Source organism: Aquila chrysaetos, chromosome 5 (assembly GCF_900496995.4).
Source record: "Aquila chrysaetos chrysaetos chromosome 5, bAquChr1.4, whole genome shotgun sequence".
Lineage (NCBI taxonomy): Eukaryota > Metazoa > Chordata > Aves > Accipitriformes > Accipitridae > Aquila > Aquila chrysaetos.
In genome coordinates this window covers 62,431,194-62,452,037 of record NC_044008.1, presented here as the reverse complement: position 1 = coordinate 62,452,037, position 20,844 = coordinate 62,431,194, and the positions used below count along the sequence as shown (strand labels likewise).

General features: G+C 47.6%; 1 protein-coding gene across 4 annotated transcripts in view; it reads left to right on the top strand.

The window, feature by feature from the left end:
• The window catches only part of GAS7 (growth arrest specific 7), a 106,970-nt gene that overhangs the window by 20,961 nt on the left and 65,165 nt on the right, over positions 1 to 20,844 (top strand). For 2 of the 4 annotated variants that reach the window (XM_030016468.2, XM_030016466.2), the window contains exon 2: positions 18,302 to 18,425. In XM_030016468.2, coding sequence (XP_029872328.1) covers positions 18,302 to 18,425 — 124 coding nt within the window. Of the gene's footprint in view, positions 1 to 12,869; positions 13,041 to 18,301; positions 18,426 to 20,844 lie in introns of those variants that run through there. The other 2 variants (XM_041123603.1, XM_030016467.2) reach the window with 2 other exon arrangements.

Sequence of the window (20,844 nt, the reverse complement as noted above, 5' to 3'; positions counted from 1 at the left end):
TTGATCATGGATGACTTCTTTATTAACAGATGACTTTTTGTTGAAGATACTGAACATCATCATCCATGGGTAGCTCTCCTTCTCTACTGAGCTGCAACTGGTTCTTTTACTTGGTCTTCCTCTTAATACTACTGCATTTATAGAACATTTCCTGTTACTGTTAATGCTTTTCTGCTGATTTTATCTACTTTTGCGCCTACACTTCTGTACTTGTCATAAGAGTAACTGGCAGCTTATTTTCCAATTTAAATGCAATCTAAAAAGTTCCTTTCCTTACATGCATAGCGCCAGGCACAAAGGATTCCCAATCCCAATGACTTCTGATGTTTCCATATTATAATTATTAAAATTCACTGCCGCAGTAAGAGGTAATTATATCCTCTGGTCATAAGAAGAAGATGTATACTGAAATGCTGAATTTCATAAACAAGATTAACTTGCCGGATGTAGAACAACCAACCAGATAGATTTTCTGTATCTGCTTTGACAGACAGTGTGGCTTGGTGATGAATCTTGAGTAAGCAGCAGGTCACAGTGTTTGGACCATGTTGGAAATGCATCCTCATTGCAGGATACTCCCAGGTATTAGGGGCCAGCCTTCCTCCAAATGAGTACATTCAGTTCTCAGCTCTGTGATAAGCTTTATCTATAATGGCAATTAAATCACACAGGCTTGGTGCCTCTGGCTCCCTTTGTATAGTTGCAGTAACTCAAAGCCAAAAATCATATTTAAACTTTGTTGTTGTGGTAATAGGCAATTTCTGTACTTGCTTATTCTGTAGGTAGCATGCTCAGGCTGAAGCTTCTCTTGGACCAGCAAAAGTTGTGAATTGCACAGAAATAGTAATATTTGGGTGTGAATTCAGTGCTGAATTCTGTAATTCTGTGTCTCATCCCATGTCAAAGGGTAATAGTGTAGTCACATATTTCATCAGTGGTGCACATCACTGACTAGCAGTTCACCAATAGAATAGCTGGGCTTGAGAAAGAAAGGGAACATCTAGTGTGTCAGCATTGCAGTTTATAACCTGGTCTGCTGTTCCCAGGGCCCATGAAAGTCCTGACAGGAGCAACCACCACCTCCTAGCAAAAATTCTAAATTTCCTATGCACATCACCCAAGTACTGGTTGACCATTGGCATAACCATGCTTTAATATTGGCCTTTTTTCTAAGAACTTCCTCCATCCTTTTTGCTGCATAAACAAATTTGAGGTGAAGCAAAAATGCATCCTCATAGACATCCTGTTGGAAGCTTGAAGTCTGGTAAAGTCCAGAAGAGCATGGAGGGTCTTAGAAGGGAAGTGTGGCAGTTTTAAAATGGGCAGTTTATTAATTTCCTCTAAACCAGTGTTAGCGGGACAGAGGAGTGACCAGGAAAAGGGCGGGGGAGGTGACCCAGTGACACTCGCTGTGTTCTTCTGAGGATGCTCAGTTACTGCGTGGGGCGAATTAAAATTAATCAATAACTGTTTCTAGGGATTTCCCTCCCACTGGCTGTTTTTGGGGCTGTTTTCTTGTACTTGCATTTTGTCCAAGCTGAATATTGTCTTGATATTTCCTGTCTGTCTTTCTGCCTGCTCTACTTTGCTGCACGCGTCTGTCCCGGCTGCAGCTGATCACCTCCAACTGATGAGTCTCCATGTCTGGACCTGCCTGGCTGCAGCTGTCTCCTGGCCCTTTTCTTGAGGTCTGCCTTTGTCATCCCTTGTCTCTGCAGTGCTTCCCACCATTTGCAGTGTGCTGGCTTAAATGTTATTCTTGTATATGGGCCATCCCAGGACTAAATGAATTTCACTGCACAAATGTGGTGACCTGGATATTCTTCTTCTTCGATGAAGTGTTTGTATGGTGGAGTTTCATTAAAAAGAGATAAACCGGGCAAATTTGATGTGAGCACCCTTTAGCGTGCAGAGGGATGGGAGCAGTAGCTCCAAGGACAAGAAACTGAGGTTTTTCAAATGCTAAAGGTATGCCACTAGTTAGAAAGTAAACATGAACAGACCCTTTCTTGTAAGTGGTGGTATGTCAGAGATAAGAGGCATCCATGTTACCAAGGACTGCCCAGTCTATTGAAATGACTGCTCGCTTTTCAGTCCTGGGTAGGTGGCACGTGGGAGACACAAGTGTCCTCTGCAGATGACCTCCTCCAAATCAGAAAGGCCAGAAGAAGGAGCGGAGCCTCTGTGCAGGAGCGCCAGAGAGGGGACAGCAGCTACAGAGAGCACTTCGTGCTGCCGGGATCAGTGCAAACCAGTTCGGTCCTTCCTGAGCAGCAGAAGCTGCAGGGGGGAGAGGGGAGCACGTAGCTCCTGTACAGTGGTGGAGATCCTCTGCTGCTCTGCACACCAGAGGTCATCTTCAGAAGCAGCTGATGGTGCTGCATGACCTGTATGTCGCATTTGCACTTTTTTTCCATTCCTGTGATGGGAAGAAGCTTGTAAACGAATATAGCGTATGCTGGTGCTAGCAGGCAACTCTGCCACGGTTGTCCAGACCTTCCTGTGGGAGGGAGTCAAGGCACCAAGCAGAGATGCTTGTGGTCATGCTCAGCATGTCCTGCCTGAGCAACCTCCAGCATCATCAAGACTGGCGGAGAAGGAGGATTTTCTTTAGTGATATCTCAGTCCTCTGTCAGGGTACAAAGACAGTCCCACACTTTGCATTTTTAGAGAAGGAATCCCTGGAAAAATGCTGCAAATGCAGCAAACGGCCGTGTCAACAGGGTGCTCTCTGCAGGGTGTGCCAGGTGAGGCTGGCAGGAGACCTGTGTCCTACCTGCAAGGAGGAAGCAAGTATTTTGCACTGCACCATAGAGCCCTAAAGCCCCCAGTCCTCCCCTTGCCACCTTGTCCCCTCAGCAGAGATGGGCACATGGCCTCTCTCTTGCTGTCACACCAGCCCCGCAGTCAGACCAGTGCCCACCCATGCTCCAGCGGTGGCTGCCTGTCCGTCTGTCTAGCCGCAGCAGCGTGCAGGCAGGGGTCCAGGGCGATCTGCAGCTCTGTGCGGGGGCTCCGGCAGCCTTGCTCGGCCTTGCCAAGTTGTGGGAATGGCTGCCTTCCCTTGCTTTTTTTTTTTGTTGTTTGCTCATTTATTAAGAATTGTAGCAGCAGCAAAAATAAAAACTCAATATCATGTGTCTGTCTGAGTGTGCTTTACTACAGAGTTACAGGCAACAGCAGTTACATTCCCCGCGCCTGAGAGAGATTATGAGGGAGGGTGCAGGAATGTGCATCTGGCAGCACTTTGTATCTTGGCCATTTCATTGTTTTCTCTGCATCTGAGGTTCCCAAAGTTTTGCTTGTGGAGGACCATTTAATCCAGGGAATAGCAGGTCGGGGCTGCGTAACAGATTTCCTCTGCAGGGAAACACCATTCAAGAAAAACTGAGGATGGTTGTAAATGAAAAGTCCCCATCCAGGCTGCCTGCAAAAGTAGCTAGGAACTTTATTTGGGGATCCTGACCTACCACAGCAACAGGGGGAAGCAAATTTCATTTTGAAGTGCAGGAAAATGTAGCTGTAATATGCCAAAACATTAATGGCTTTGCTTAAGGCCTGGGGCCAGGAACAGAATCTGAATTAACTCTTCCAATTTTATTTATTTTAATCACATGGATTTTGAGGCAATATTTATAATAAAAATATCTTATTAGAAATGCAGATCATTAACATAAGATTCTCAGGGACCTGGTCCCAACATTCTTCCTAAAAGAGAAAGGATATTTAAAGTATTTTAAAAAGTAATTAAAGATAAATACAGACAACTAACCCAGATTATTCTTTGGACAATCTCAGAATATCTATTCATTAACTTCATTTGAGAATACACCAGCTCTGGGGGTCTGACCAGAAACTCTTCTATGATGCTTTTACTTGCTTTTCTAACTTACAAATATGTTACTCACTTGCTCCAAAATGTTTTTGAAATAGCCATTTTTGGCAGATGACTGCAGCAGAGGTGGAGGTTGCTATGCCTTAGCTTTGCTGTGCATGCTTGTGTGTGCACTTGAGAGAGTCTATATAATTTAAGGGAGAATCTCTTCCTTCCTAGAAGAACAGACACTAATTATTAGTTGTTATGAAGTGATTTTATTGTGTCTGGGAAACTGCAGAACACAGCAGTAGAATTGTGCTTGTTAAAAAAACCATAGTGATGTATGAGAAATGAAGCAAGTAAAGGCATGCCCTGGCACAGACCCTTGCAAATGGCATATGTTTATGAAGGTACGTTGCATAGGTACATTGTACTCTTGAGAGAAAAATTTTCTTTCATAGTGATTTGTATATTTTTCTTTATTTTATTTTTACTCATAACTTCTTTTTGCACCTTATGCATTGCTGAAGTAGAAAAGTGTCCCAGTTCCACGTGAACCACAAAAGCAAATGAGTCTGTTGCTAATAGCTCCTGCAATGGCAGTATGTTCACATCATCCCTGGGTGAAACACTAGATGGTTGCAATCCGACTTGGAGCGGGACTATTTTGCTGCTGTGGGCAGTTCTTTTATTGTGTTACTGCCGTGGCTGACACTGGGGTTTGTTTACCTGGCTGCTGTGCTCTGGGTCCGGCAATGCTGCTGGAAGAGAGGATGCTTGTAATTCCTGGGAGCTGTGGAGCATACTCAAGGCGGAGAGGCTGCCAGGCTGCCGGCTGCGGCAGGGCTGGCAGAGGGGTCAGCAAACAGCTGGGCAGCCTGCAGGACCCCGCGGGGGACCGAGGGCCCCCCACCTGCACCTCCAGGAGGGATTTTGTTCTAGGAACCAGGAGGGCAATGCAAAGTGTGGTGCGAGGCAGAAAGTCCATGCATGAGGTCAAGAGTGGACCTGAAAGAGCTGCACAGTGAGCAAGGCACAGGTTTCTTTACCACCTCTTCTTATTTCTGCTAGGTTTCTGTTCAAGTTTTTTCCTATTTAAGCAGTTATTTCTTCACATTTGTCTTCAGATAAAACGCTGTGGCATTGTTTGGGGACGGTCATGGCAGGAGGGGGTATGGCACATCCCCACAAAGACCAGAGTGGCTTGGGGCTCCCTTCCAGGTCTTTGTGCATGTGTTCTGCAGCTTGCTGCAAGTCTTGTGAAACATCCAACCCTGACACTGCATCTAAACCCACAAAGCTGTCAGTGCTTCTTGGCCCTGGCCAGAGAGAGGGGACACGTTGCCGCAGGCAGGTGAGGATGGGTAGGCTTGAGGCCTTGTCCCGGCCTGGTAAGAGCGTATTGTGTTAGCATGTATAGGAGAGAGCGCTTAGCCAGGCTGAGCTTTCTTGCAGCGTACGGGCTGGAGGCCCCATATAAAAACATTTGGCATTATTCCCAGATGTTTCATTTCTCCAAAGCCAGCTGCACTCACAGGGCCCTAGGAGCACAGAAGACAGCCATGCTGCCCAGCTCCTTGCCTGCCCTCAAGCCTGCTGTTGGTGACTTCTCTGCCCTGCTTTTCCACACAGCAGCCCAAGGAGAGGAGTCAAACCGCAAATTTAGGTGGCTATGGGAAGTTTCTTTTTTTAATGGCTTCCAGTCACCTTTCCAGTGCAGAGCACCTGGGGCAAGAAGCATGCCCCCGGCTCCCTGGCTGCCTCTTGGGCCTCTGACCATCTTGCTGGTGTGCCACGCTCTCCAGTCACTGAGAGGTGATCTGTCCTTGCAGCATGTCATTTCAAACTGGAGACCCGCAGTAATGCTGCAGCTGGCCTGACCTGGCCTTGTGACTCTCTGGGCGTATGGGGGTGACTCTTATAGTACAAGGTTTGCTCAACAATAGCCCTGTTGTCCCTGGCTGCCCAGGACAACAAAGCCCTTCAGAGTGCTTGGCCCTGGTGCTCTGCCTTGTACCAGATGCTGATGTCAGAGATGGAGTGGCACATCCCTCCTGAGCAGGGTGAGGGGAGGAGGGCTCCTGCCTCCTCCCGGGCTGCGCTGGCACAGGACATATACAGCCCAGAGCTCTCAGGAGTGCTGGCGCTGCCACATCGCCAGGCTTTTACCTTCTCCTGCCCACTTCCACCCTACCAAGCCATGGTGCGATAACTCCTGCCTAGGGAAGTCTTAGGATCCAGGAGAGCCAGCTCATGGCAGCCTGTGGCAGAGCTCCGGGTCTCAATTCCTGCTGAGGGGATGGGGCTGTGACTCAAGTAGCTTATGCCAAACTTTGTCGTATGCTAGTGAGCCGAGTGTATGTGGCAGCGTGCAGAGCTTGGGCAGAGAAACATGAAACTGTGCTACCATCAGCTCTGGATCTCTTGAGAAATCAGCTGTGTCCCAGCTGGCCACATCCTGTTATTTCAAGACATCATGGCAGGAAGACACCATGGCTTCATTTCCTAATAACAGAAAGGTAGCAAGGCAGAGCACTGAGTGCACTGCTTGTTGGTTACCCAAGCTGGCTGTATACTGGCAGATGAACCATTCTCAGACCTCCACAGCCCGTATTGGCTCTGCTAGTTAGCAAATTAGATGCCAAATGTTAACCCTCTGAACAGCAAGAAACAATACTGCTGAAAGGAAAACAAGAGGAACAGGAGAGTGCTAACTTCTTCATTTCTCTTTGGGAAGAAGAAAAATGACTACAGGTTATTTCAGAGAAACTTGACTGCTCAGAAAAACGGACTGCTGGGAGGGATTGCTCCATCTTTGAGGGAGGCAGTTGGACACAGCTGTACTTGGGAACGAGTGAGAGGTACCAGCCTGGTCCTTCCTGGCATTCTTGTACTTGCCTTTAAACTTCTGTATGGTGCATATGCCGGCCCTCATGTGAGGGTCTCCAAGGCTGCAGGCTGATGCTGAATTCTGCCTCTTTTCTCTTCAGTACGCTGTGCCTTAGAGTTTAGGCAGACATAGTGTGTGAAGGTTTTTCTTAAACTGGTGCTGCAGAGCTGAGCCTTCTGCATGAAGGCATGAACACAAGAGATATGCTGGAGTGGTCCCCCATTCCCCCAGGGCTGTAACGGGACAGGCACATGTGCGGTATCTCTCTTCATCATTGCTTAGCTTTGTTTTGGACTCAGCTTATTCCACCTCAGCTAACTGGCCTCCTCATCAGCACCTGGAAAGATGAATACCAAGGGCTGGGAAGTGCATGTGCACCATGTTAGGGGCTGCTGAATCGGGTAGCCCACTAGAGGCAAGGCTGCCACAGCTCTGTATCCCCAGGTCCAGACAGCAGTGAGGCTAAGCATGTATTCCCAGTAGCCATACCACACAAACTCACATGCGTGGTTCTTCTATACATATACACATGGCCAGGTGCACAGATCAACACAGACAGAAACACTCAGCACTCTCACAAACGGCACCAATAGCCTCATCCTGTTCCCCTTTCTGGCTGAAAAAGGATAAAGGTCTGTTAGTGGTGAATGCTAGTGGTGAATTACATATATGTAATGTGGAGCCCTCCAGTAACTGTCCTGAGACAGTCTGTCCAGGAGCTGGCCCTGGATCCCAGTCTCCCCAGTTGCTGGCACCTGGTCATGCAGCCCCTGGGACTGCAGCCCCACTCCAGTTGCTGGTTCGGAGACCTCCTTGCACACACCAGCACATGCACAGACACACACTGAACATCTTTCCAGTAACTGGACGTAGATACCCTGTCTACCTGGCAGATGAGCCATGGAACCTTTCACCTGACACACACAGACACACATAAGCAAATGGGTCTCAGCCAACAACCAGAACTTATGATCCCTACAGTAGTTGGCTTGGATCTTCTGATCCCTGTAAGTAGCAGCTCAGAGACCCTCTGGCCTCTCCAGTATCTGGCCAAGACTTATGGCTGTTTCGATACCTGGCTAGGCCAGCTTGATATGCATCCACATGATACACCAGTACTCCAGTGTCTCCAGTTGCTGGCATTGCAAACACACCAGCCCCTATGACTTGTGGTCCCCACTCCAGTTGCTGGCACTAATTACATCTCCATGCATGCACATGCATACTGAATGGAAAATAGTTAGAATGGATTTTAATAAGAGGACAGGATGGACTGCAGTGATCAGACTCAGGGCATGGACAGACAAATGTGATGACCAGCTGCCCATTTACACATGACTAGCTCCTTTCATCCCCTTTTGACTCTGTTTTCCCACACTGGTTTCCTCCCTTTCCCCACTTTTGTTTTTTCCCCTTACTATCCCTTGTCTTGTATAATCCAAAGATGCTCTTTGCCTGCATCCTATAATGAGTCCCATACCCCTAGAAGCAGTATCTGTCTGTAAGATGATCTAGAGAGCCTTTCCCTTAACTCATTGTGGTGGTTTTCACCCCAGACAATGGGGCTGATTGCTCTCATGCTCAGGGCAGACTCCAGGCAGGGTATTCTGTCTATGGGATTAGGTTATCTCCTATGAGGTTCCCCACCCATCCTTGTCCCTCTGTGTTGCTGTTACTGTTCCTCTGTGCTCCACTGTGTGTGGAGTTGAGCCCTTCATCACAGCAATCATCTGCCTGGTTGACCCCTCCTTGGCCTTCTCAGGCCATGCTGGAGAAGCTCCACTTAGCAGTGCCAGCTCCTTGCTGCTGCCCCATGTAACCACTCACAGCTTCTTTCCCATCCTCACTCTGGCCATCACCTTTCCACACATAGCTTGGCTGGATAACGCTAGCCAGGAGGGACTGCTCAAAGGGAATGGGACAGATTTGTCCATTAAATAGCTTTTTGTCCATTAACACAGAAAGGAAAAACAAGGGTGTATTTTCCTAGGGGGTGATTCTTGAGCTTCCTGTGGGTATATATGCATTATACTTGCAGGGATACACATGTGCGTGTGGCCATGGTCACCGTGTTCTAAACAGGCTTTCTTACTCAGAGCAGACACCACTTCCATCTGGCTGTTAAGGGTCTTCGGCACCTGCTGTGAGGGTGGTACTTCGTTTCCCCTTTCTTGGTTGCTAATTCAGTGCCAGGACTCTACCCCCTTGTCAGGTAGTGCTAAATACTGTCACAGGGTAGCACTCACACTGGCTGTGAGCACACTCAAAAGGGGGCATAGGAAAGTGATGAACTCACTTGGGAGTGTGCCGACAGCTCAGGCAGAGCAAAAGGCGAGAAAGCCGGCAGCTGGGCTGTCCTCGTCTGCAAACCGCGCTCACCCTCCTGCCACACCTGCTGCTCCCCAAGTCAGGAGCCATCACAGGCTTTTTATTCTCTTTCTTGCTAACCACCCTCCCCAACTCAGGGCCCCGCTCCCATGCTCTTTCCCCACACTGAATCTCCCACCCCATCTTTCTTATCCTTCCTACTTCTTACACCTGCCTAGCTTCCCTCTCCTCAGCCAAAAAAAGTTGACAGCCATTGCCAAGCACCTCCCTGAACTGCTGTTTTGCCAGGGAGTGAGCATCGTCTGCGGTAGGATCTGGGCCAGACCTGGTGCCATGGGTCCCATGAGACCCACCACAGGGGACAGGCTCAGCTGCAGCTCACTGCTCTGGCTCGACAGCCCCTGTTTTGCAGGGGTCTAGGCGGGATTCACAGATCAGAGCATTTCTCTTCCCACCCATTTTGGTGTCACACACAGCACTGAGCCAGAAAACATCACCCAGTCTGTTTCTCTGGGTCATGTACCCTTCAGAAACAAGTTTGTTTTTCCCTAGTTTAGGGTACTGGCAGAGAAAAGTATACGAGTCCCAGAAGGCTGATTTTCTGCAAACACGGTACTGTTCATGGATATTACCTTAAAGCAAAGTCCTGAGCACATGCCTGCACCATAGCCAGGGACCTGGGTGGGAGAGGAGGGAGGATTTTGGCAGCTGTGGATCTGGCTGGGATAGCAGGCCCTCAGTGGGGAAGGTAGAGCTGGGTGGGAAGCATGCACACTACATTTCAGAGCCAAATGGGAAATAGAGAGGTGCAGAGCTACAGGAGAGTTGGCCCCAGAGCAGAGACCCACGCACAAGGGCCACCCGGTCCTCCTCCTGGTCGCAGCTGCGGTGGGTTGGTAGGAAGGTGGCAGAGATGGCATCCAAGGAAACAGCAGCTGCATGCAGATGCTGAAGTTATTTAGGAGGAAGAAGGGATGAAGAAGGCTTTGGTGCGGCCCAGAGGAGACTTATTAGGGCAGGGAGATTTTTAAGACTAGGAAAAATGAGAGCTGTCCTGCTAGACTGGCATGTGGGGTATGTGCTGGGCATAGCTCAGCCCACGGCTCCAGCCTGGCAGCACAAGCAGAGCTCTGAGACACCCTAACACTTGGCACGGGCAAAGGGACTGTTCCTCTTTGAGGAGGAGGGCTGTGTTGCAGAAGGCAGCCAGAGAGGAGGCATGGTGCCCAAAGAAGAGGAATGCCACGGGCCGGGCTGTGGGGGCTGGAGGGGCAGTGGCATTGGCAGTGTCTTGCTGTGTTTCTGCTGCAGAGGCGGTGCCCGCAGGGCCACCCAGGGAGGGCGACTTGTCCCCAGCAGCCATGTGCCATCACATTCAGCCGAACGGGAGCTGTGCTGGTTGCTATGACAACCGGGACAGGTCATATGACCCGTTCCACTTTCTAAATATAAATGTGTTTCACACAGTGTATGTGACTCCATGGAAACCAAATGTTGAGCAAGAAAGATTGCATAAAAATGAACAAAATACAGAATGACTCAAAGTACTAGAGAGAAAGAGGCTGCGGGTAATGGCGGAGGGGTTCAGAGGTGCCCCAGGCATTCCCCTTTGCCAGGGTGCACGTTGGTGTGGGCATGCCTGTGCCCAGCCTGGGGAGGGTCTGCCGGGCACTTCTCAGTGCTGGTATCTTCATGCCAAACTTGGGATGGACATGAGTGTTGGTGTAGGCATCCCTGCTGCCAAGGTTCTTCTGTGGACTTCTCTCACTAACAATCCTGTTTGCAGCATCAACTGTGTTCAAACACAGACCCCACTTCTTTGACTGCGCCATGTCTGCCTTACTTCTGCTTCATACCCTTGGGCTGACACACACCTTTGCCGAGTTAGGTATTTATGAAAACTGCAGTTAGACAGAACATAAACTGAGTAATGTCAGCACAGGGCAAGCTTTTCCCCACAGAACAGAGGGCTGTTTTGGTGCAGGTTCATGTTGTGGCAGTTTTCCCTTGCTGTGTCCTTGCATTGCTTCTTGCAGGGAGTTTCCCCCGCACGTTTTGTCCAGCTTTCTGTCACCAGTGATCCTCCAGCACTAGGCAGGACACTGCAGGGGAGCTGCTTAGCTGGACTCTGTAGCCTTTCTTTATGCTGTTGGGTCTGCAGCAGAAGTGCAGTGTGACTCTGAGCAAGTGGCAACAGCAGGTAAGAGTACTGACACTGCATTTAATTCAAACCTTTCCCACAGCAAGAGGCATCCCCTTCAGTTGCTCCAAGGCTGCATGCTCTGTTGAAATACGATCATAAAATCATAGAAGAATTTAAATTGGAAGGGACTTCTGGAAGTCTCTGGTCCAACCCCCTGTTCGGAGTTAGATCAGGTTGCAGGGCCTGCATTTGCGGTTTTGGAATTGTTTTGCTTTACCCTGGGTTGTGTGTTCAGGAGAGCCCGTGGGCTGTACTCTGCTGGAGCGCAGTGCGAGCTAGCACATCTTCAGGGAGCTCAGGCTTCTAAGCGCACAGATGTTTCCTCCCTAGGATCCCTCTTTGAAGGGGAATGGGGATTTCCTGCAGTTTGAAAATGGGAAGTGATTTTCCTCTGTTGAGCAAGGCTGAACTTGTCTCAAGGGGTCAGTCAGCATGGGACAGACTGATGTGTGCTGGCCCTTCACTCCCTGTTGCCTCACTTTGCTGTGTAAAACCCCTTTTGGCTTTCTTTTTTTCCACCATTGGGAGGGGATCCCATTGCCAGGTGGTCTTCCAAAGGAACAGGATGAGTTGGACTACTAACTTGATCAAGAAGAGCGAGAAAGAAAAGAACAAAATAGTTAGGAAGTCAGAAGAGGTGGAGTGGGAGAAGCACCCCCACTGCCTCCCTGCTGGACATGCTGCCCTGTTCTGAGCTGGCTCAGTTAGACAGCAAGTGTCAGGGCTTCAACGTGCAGGACAGAGCTGGTGCTCTTTTTTACATGGAGCATCCAGGATGTCTGATCCAGTTGTCATTCTCTTCAGACATGCTTCTAGACAATCTGTGCTTAACAGCGCACAGATTAAACACTGTTCCCTGGTCAAGAGTGTCACCTCTGGGTAGGTTGTGATGCTGTGGGGTGGCTGTCCTGCCCACACTGGTTGTCCTCCTCTCCCTGGCATCCCTAACCCAGTGCCTGTGGATGTGGGGAAAATGGACCACAAGTAGTCAGGTTCATGTGCTCTGCCCTAAAAAGCACATCCTTCTGCCTCTTGTCAGTGCTGATGTCCTGGACTAGGTGGGTTAACCCCATAGATCTGCTCTTAATTCATATGCTTGCCTTTGTTAGCTCTCTGGTGCATGGTTTGGTGCTGAAGAGCTCCAGTGCCTTCTCTGCTTTGAGATGCATTTTGCATTTGCTGCTCATTTCTGGTTCCTTTCTGCTGTGCACATATCAGGAGAATCCTGTCCCTGTGTTTCTCCAGATAGCAAATCAAAACTATCACTTGTCATAGAGAATGAGGCCTGTTGGGTGGCTGGCTCTTGTTGACCCCTGCATGTACCCCTGCTATATGCTCCTAGGAAATCTCGTAGGAGAGAAGTGCTTGTGTTCTTGGTTTTGAATGTTTCGAGAGATACTTTGATCCCTTTTCCAGGCAGCAAATACAGATGCAGGAGGATTTCACTGGGGTCACACGTTCTCTGCTCTGCTCGCATTGTTCAGATTTCCTGTTTCCTCAATGGTGTGTTGCAGACATCCTTTTCAGGTCCAGATCTGCCTGTCCACCACTATGCAGCGGCTGGTGACACTCCCAGAAATGACAGTGAGGGGAGTGGCATGTTTCTCTCAGCTCAAAGGCACTGCCGGAGTTGCAAGACTTGGAAGGCAGATGGGATTCCTAGCCCACCCAGCCCAAGCTTCTGCACCGCTGGGTCAGGGGTTTCAGGGTCCTGTCTTTTTCTCTGATTGGAATAGAGCAGATCTTCTAGAAAGAGGCACTTAATCTTGATGGAGGAACTACAAGAAGTGTACAGCCCCCTGGTAAGCCATTCCAGTCGATACTTATCCTCATGACTGGCAGATTCTTTTCAACCTGAGCCTGTCTAGTTTCAACTTCCAGTCACTGCTGTTCTGTTTTTGTTGCTTCGTAATGCTCTCTGCTGATATTGAAACACCCTCTCCCCATAGACAGTCCTCTGTTGTGATTTGCCATTCTCATAAACTATTCTGGCAATAATTCTAAAAGTAGGAACAAGAGATCAAAGTAATAGCACAGTCTTGCTGAGTCATCTAAGGAAGAGGTGTGCAAGCAGAAGTGTCTCACTTTTCCTGTGATGTGGCTAGGCACAGGGTATGTCCTGGTCAGTGCTGGGTTTGGGAGAGGTTTGAAGCCTCCCTCGTGGTGCTGTGCCAGCTGTGGCGCTGGGCTCTTGAACACCATCCACCGGCTGCTTCCCATCTCTGTGCTGCCTCCTGGCCCCCTTCTCTGTCTTGCCTCCTCAGCAGGAATGCCTATCATTAGATGCCAGGTTAGCCCAAACTTCTCCCGTATGAGTGTGCAAGCATGGTTCCAGTTTAGCTGTGCTGGTGCTAGAAGAAGGGACTACAGAGGGCCTGGCTAGGACAGGGTTGTGTCTGCTAAGAAAAATAGAGTGACAATGTCTCTCCTCTTACTCAGACCTCCTGTTTTGGCAGAGAAGGGAAGATATACTGCCACTATGGCCTCCATGGCATTTTCATTTCTGAAAGGATTCATGGCTGAGTGTGCCAAAACTATGAGGTACTTAATCTGTGATGCATTATAGAGCCCAGCCCCATGTGCTACTGCCCCACACCATCTGTGCCAGAGCCTCCTGGTATCTTTGCTTCAATGGGCATAGGGTGGTGAGGAAACCTGGATGAAGCCAAGTTTCATTTCTTCTTTGATTCCTCCCCTGTGCCATTTTCAGTTCCTCTTTCACCCATAGAGTATCAGTTTCGAGCAGAGCTGCTATAGGAGTGGGAGTTCAAGTGTATGTGGGAGGGGATTGCACTGGGACCAGTTAGGGGCTCTAATACAGAAGTGGTCCCAGCACCCAGATGATCTTCCTCTGCAGTACCTATGGGGGGATAAAGTCCTGCCGAATAGTGAGCTGCTGTTTAGGATCACATTCCTCTGTAAAAAAAAAGGACGAGATCCACTCATCCATACTCCATGCACATGCAAGCAAACCATTGCCCCATTGTTTACAAGAACTTCTGCATTTGGCAGTGCTGGGGTTTCCCTTACATTCAGTCCTCTTGACCATCACTGATAGGGACTATTGTGCTCGCAACACTTCTTTATTGGCAAAATCGGAAGCAAAGGTAGAAATATTAGTAACTCAAAAATAGAATTGGCAACTGCAAAACATAATGCTTGTGTGCTTTTTTGAAGTGATACACATTTTGGCAGAGACTATAGCTAAAACATTGGCTTAACTTTAGTCTTTAAACTTTTTCCATCCAACATTTGCTGGTATCTGCTCTATACTGTCCACATCTGTCTCTTGGCATAGCCTTTGTTTAAGAATACAGCCATGGCACCTGTCTGTAAAAGACCTCTGCTTTTCCTGTAGTCCATCAGGGAGACCTGAAGCAACACTGAAAAAGTGACTCAAAGGATGTTGGAGCAATTGCAGAACTTCCCTTAAGCAAACCTGTGGTATCTGTCCTTGCAGGCTAGTGGTGCTGACTGTGTGAAATGAAGTAATACCTTGGGCCCCTGAAGTGAGCTGAACCTAGTCTTGACCTACTTGGTACATGGGATACTAGAGGACCATATTAAGAAAGAGGGGTAGTGGGAATGGATAGGACTTCTGTTCCAGAAGAGAAAGAAGGTGTTAAGGACAGAAATGCCAAGTGTGCAGTAAAAACGTGTGAAATTCTGTACATTTTAGATTCTGGAACAGAACCCAGGGTTGGATTATCCCAAATTCCGCTTTATGGGGTGATCATGCACAGCAGAGATAGTCCGGTGTAACTTTGTTTTCTTCAAGGCCAGAGATCTGTGCAGTGAGTCTAAGGGACCCAACCTGCTGCCAAATTCTTCAAGAGCTGGTACACTCCTACACTCCGGAATTTATTTTTTCTTCGGCGTGCTTTTGCAAACAATAATGGGGGACCATTAACCCTGTGATGGAAAGAGTTCAGGAGCTGTCCCAGGATTTGTCCCAGCACTCTGTGCTATCCCTTGGAATATGCTGGGAGAGAGACCGATTTTGTGGTTCAAAAAATAGCTTGGCGCTATCATGCTTTCTCTTCTGATCTGACCTTCTCTGCATATGTTACTTGATCCTGAACCTCTGAATGCCTTTTAGCCCTGGCTTTCTCACCAGACCGACCTGTGTTTTGGACAAGGACTATGTATGGGTAAAGTGCAAGGACAGCCCCTCAGGAGGTAGTCCTGGACACAGAAATCAACCAGCCTTCTTCTTAGCTGTTATTGCAATTACTGGGGTGACTTCACTGGTCAGACATACTCTTTTCAATAGTTTTTTCTTCCCAGTGTTTCATTACATTAGGTGAAACTGTAGAGAGGGGTGTCTGAGAGAGATGTGAGATGGAAAAGCTCCCCTGCATGGCAGATCACAGGAGATGAACAGGACCAAAAGGAAGCTTGCACAAAACAGCCTTTGTTTTTAAGGTCCATGTGATAAAAGTATGTGTCAGTGCCATACACCAGTCCACTGGTCTGCATCACCTGCACAAGCAACGCAATGCTTCCAGGGACGTCATGCCTGGGAAACCTGCAGGCTTATTTTCAGTCTTGACTGAGAGTAAAACCAAACAAAAGGATGATGCTGGATATTAGGGCCATACTGCAGGTTTCAGGGCTGTGTGAGCAAGTTTCTGGTGGTGCCAATATGTGGCTGTAAAGAACTGGAAATGACTACGTGATTGTTGGAGCTATGTTAGAAGTGGCATTGCATAGTGAAACAAGACACTTCTGTAAACACCCATATCATGTTGGAGAAGAACTCAGATCACCCAAAAGTAAAACTGGGATAGCTTAATTTTTCTGTCATGTTTTCATTAGTAGGATGCAGAGCTTTTGTGGAAAGCTATATGAAACAGAGAGATGTTTCAGTGGCCTGTATGGAGGGGTCCTGCCCCTGTGATCACAGAACAGGCTAGAACCCTAGTTTCACTAAGACAAGAATTTCATTTAGTGCATTTCTAGGCAATAGAATAACACTAACAATAATGAGAACATGTGCCTTTGGGCAGGCTAATGTGTAAGAGAAGTTTTCACTTGCATTGTTAGCTGAGTTCAGCAAAAAAAAAAGTAACACAAACTGTGAAAGCTTCTGCTTTCTCACATGTACAGCAGGGTGAATGGAACTGTAAATTGATTTGATTAAACCTTAGAGAGCAGAAACAGAGGGGACAGGAATAGATGGCAGAGATCCTACTGATTAATTCTGCATACCACCCTGCTAGCCATAGGCATGCAGAGCATGAGATTTGAGTCATACACCTGGTATAGTCCCTTCATATCTCCCAAGCTAAATTGTTCAGTTCATGTTGGGCCAGCTGAGTCTCCCAGTCTGTATTTCTGCTCAAGGAGAGGAACTAAAATCTGAACCAGCATAGGCTCCATCTGTGCTGCAGCGGTCAGGGAGTATTCATCTCACACTGGTCTTGGGTCCATATGGCTGCCTTGCAGCCTGTGACCTGTCTGTGCAAGCACGCTTGTTGAGGCACGAACACAAGATCATTCTCAAGTTCAGTGCCTCTTGAGAGCCATTGTAATCAGAGTTTTCTGAAACTGAAAAGAAACATAAAATAGACTTTTGGCTCCAAAATCGTTAAATGTCCCTTTTATTCTGGGTTGGCAGAGAGTTGGAATTTCACTCAGAGACTGAATGTGTAGGAGAAGGACACATCACAGGTTTCTTTCTGATGGTACTGTTCATATGCCTGTCAATGTTTGAACATTATATGCAGCCAGATGCTGAAACTGCCTGTCCCTTGGACGTGGCTGTTTGTGAATCTAGTGCAGTCACTTCAGACCTGTCTCCCACCATGTCAGAAGGCATTTCCTGGATAGAGATTAGCTTTCATGGGATAAATAATTCCATTTCACACATTTTTCCTTGTTCTTTTGTATTTCTTCCTTTGAAGGCAATGCAAACAAACAAACAAAAAATGAGTACGTCGCATGCCTGGTTTGCCTTAGGGAATGTGGAAAGGCAAAGTGGAGCTCTCTGGATGTGAGCCAGGAGGAGGCTGTTGGGTTCATTGCCGCACACCTGTAGGGCTGCAACTGGCAATCTTTGGCTATGCATCTTATCTCTACCTTTGCCATATTCAGTGTTCCTGGTTGAAAGGATCAGACAGGGTTCATGCCTCCTTTGGTATGAAGCCCTCTTTGCCAGTCTCACATCAAGCAGCTGCTACCAAGGAACCACCAGAGCTACTTGGAAGAGGAAAATAGTCCAGGTGATGCAATGTAGTGTGGGCAATTACTTGCAGCTTCACCTCTTTCTTTTCTTTGCACCCTGAATCTGTACTGAGGCTTGCAACTGAGTTGCTGAAGAGATGTACGGCTGAGGTGGCACTTGAACCCTGATAGCAGTTCTGTGTGTGTCCCTGGAGAGCAGGTGTCAGCATGACGCTCATCTCCTGCTGTTCCTAGTGATCTGGATCACTCCTAGTAATCTGAATCCTAATGATCCTGTATCTGGATGATATGGATCCAGATTACATCTAGATCAGTAATGTATGCATTGCTAATTACATGCATTATTAGTATACAATCAGCATACTGATAAATTTACTTCAGTACACTTCTTCTATAGGCAACATGGCTCTGCAGTGTTTCTTCCTGAAAATGTCTGAAGGTAATGGTGCCCCTGTAAATTAAATTGGGGCAGCACCTCCATGACCAGTGCTTTGACCCACCAGTATATCCACATGAAAGTAAGTGAGTGCCACATGCATGCCTTTCTTTCTCAGACACTTGATTATTTTATGCTTTGCATTTTACTGCTTAACGAGTCATTTTCTTGGACAGGTCCAGGTGCTCATGGGACATCAAATACAGAGGAGTTTCATTTGTCTCCCAAAGGATGTTCTGTGTAGCCAGTGCTCCAAGGGAAGATTGCTTATGTTCTGGATGAAGCTAGCACAGATGAGGGGAGAAATGGACTGAAAGTCTTTGGGTGTATTGCAGTCTCTAGAATGCCAAACCACATGGTCCCTTTCTAGACGTGTGTCTGGTTAGACTTTACATTGTCTAGATATTGACTTAATAGGTTGGGTTTTTTTTCTTTTCTCAGCAGAAACCCAGAAAGGCAACTCCTCAGACAGGAGAAGATACCTTGAACGGCCATCTGCCCCCTGGCTGGCAGAGCTATATGTCTCCTCAGGGCCGAAGGTACTATGTGAACACCTTCACGAATGGTAAGTGGGGGTGGGGGCTCCAGTAAATGTGTCACCCTAGCAGTGCAGATCTGTTTCAGGAAATTGTCTGTCATGTTGATTTTGATGACAAAGTAGACCCAGAGTCAAAGGAATTAATATGACCCTGCCACCATATGAAAGAAAATAATTACAAGAAGATTTAGTCTTCTGGTGCTCTGTCATCTTAATTCTGGCCATTAGAAGACATCTGAAGCTTTTACAAAAGACAGAGAATGTAAAGTAGAAGCACCCCTGCCATAAATGTTTTAGAATATAAAACACCATTAAGGATATAATTTTTACCACATTCCTTATTTCCTTTTGCTTTAGCTGGCAATATATATGTCTGTATATGTACATGTGTGTAAAGTAGTTTGATAGAATGTCAGGTATCACTAAAGCACTGTTAGGGAAAAACAGAAATAGTTAATTGAAAAGTTGCTCAAGTCAGAGTCAGCTTGCCCTTGGAGAGGAGGGAAGAAAAACACATGTAATGGGACATTAAAGTCGGAATTTTCAGTCTACATTTGTGTGTTTTATTCACTGTTGTGCTAGTAGAGAAGCAGACAACTCAAGATCTTATCAGCTGCTCAAGACCTGTCAAACTTGTACCACTGCCAGCTTAAGACTCTGTCTACCTGCTTTTCTCATCATGAGCTCACAACAGCATTGCAAAACAGGGACTTGTGGCCAGCAAAACCAGATTTCTTTAGCAGAAAGAATGACAGAATGACAAGGGAGGAGAGGACAGCAGGAGTTCACCTTGTTCACAATGGAGTCGAAGCCATCAGGAATGACCACTGGCATTTCTCTTTCTGACTCACTGTGAGTGCAAGGAGAGCCATGGGCTGTCACAACACACCTCACAGTCATTCAGGGACTGATGTGTTTTATTTCAGAAGCCTTTGGCCTAGAACATGGCCAAGTCATTATGTCCCTGAGTTTTATGCACTGACATCTCATAAGACCCTCCAGAAGGCACATTACCATTAAACACTGCCTTCATTTTCAAGCATGGTCAGCTCTGGCTCATGGGCAGCATCCCCTGCATGGCTGGGGAGATCAGTAGGAGTTAGATACCCCATCCCCACTGCAATTCAGGGCTGGGCGAGGAGGTGGTTAGACTCAGTCCTGAGCCATCATGGTGATGGACCCTTACTCACATGCACTGGGTTGAGGTCAGATAAACCAGTAAGAGGCAGAGCCTGTTTTTTCTGTGATAAAAGCTCTTGTCACAGGAACCCTACCCCAGAAAGGTAGATGGCCTGGACTCAGTTTCCTCATAATGTCAGGCAGCTTTTTACTTTCCTCACAAAAGTTACAGGCAATGTAAGAAGGGCCAATAGTCACATCCTGCTTGGTAGGTCCAGATCAGAAATCAGGAAAGCGATTTTCTCTAGGAAGGCAGGATAGCCCTGGCACAGGCTGACCAGGGAGGTACTGGAATCTCCATCCTTGGGAGATCTCAGAACCTGTCTAGGCAAAGCTGTAGCTGACCTGATCTGTTGTTAGCAGTGATCCTGCTCAGAGTGAGTAGCTGGGCTGGAGACTTCCAGAGGTCACTTCCAACCAGTCTTTCTCAGGAGAATGCCCAAACCGCCTATGGTTGTGCTCTCAGCTACTGCAATGGGATTGCTATGCAGCAAGAAATATGGTTCTCAGAATAGCAGAATAAAAGAGAGGGTAGAAGTGGGATTTCTGTGTTCTGGTCCTTGCTTTAGGGAGCACTGATTCAAGTTCTGTTTAGATGAGAAAGCTCCTCACCAGAGTAGTCCTAAGCCCAACTGGCTTTGAAGTTAGGCTTGCTCTTGTTTCTTTTGCTGGACTCAAGAATCATGCATTTCTGAGCCTCCTTCACCTTCCATGAGGGCTATAGCCTTTTGTGAGACAACAGGATTCTCCTGCAACGTGTACAGGTGCACACTGGCCCCTCCACTCCTCCAGCTTAGCTGGTGTTCTTGGCAAGCCCAGTTTCTCTCAGCCTGCTCAGTTAGAATATGCTGCTGCCTGAAAGTCTTCTAGCTGTGTAGATACTGCTTGTTGCTCGTTTATCGGTTTGATGATATTGCTTGGGAGTATTTTTGCTCTAGTTGGGTTATATTGCACTATCAGATTCACATCCCAAATGCCTGTGCTTCCTTAAAGTGGATTATGTGCCAAAGAAGTGTCACCTGTGGTGTCATCTAGGCCTCAGACAAAGCAGAAGCTGAATGCAACCTCCAGGCCTTTCTGCTGAAGTATGTGATGAAGCCTCATCCAGCCCTGGCATGAGCAGCTGTCTGGACACTGTTTTGATTTAATCTGACTAATCGGCTCTGACCTTTGTCCCTGCAAAACTGGTAGTGCAGGACTATCCATAGGCAGATTGTCCAGTCTCCTGTTGAATATGAACTTTCTTCCTTGACTGTGCTGCAAAGTC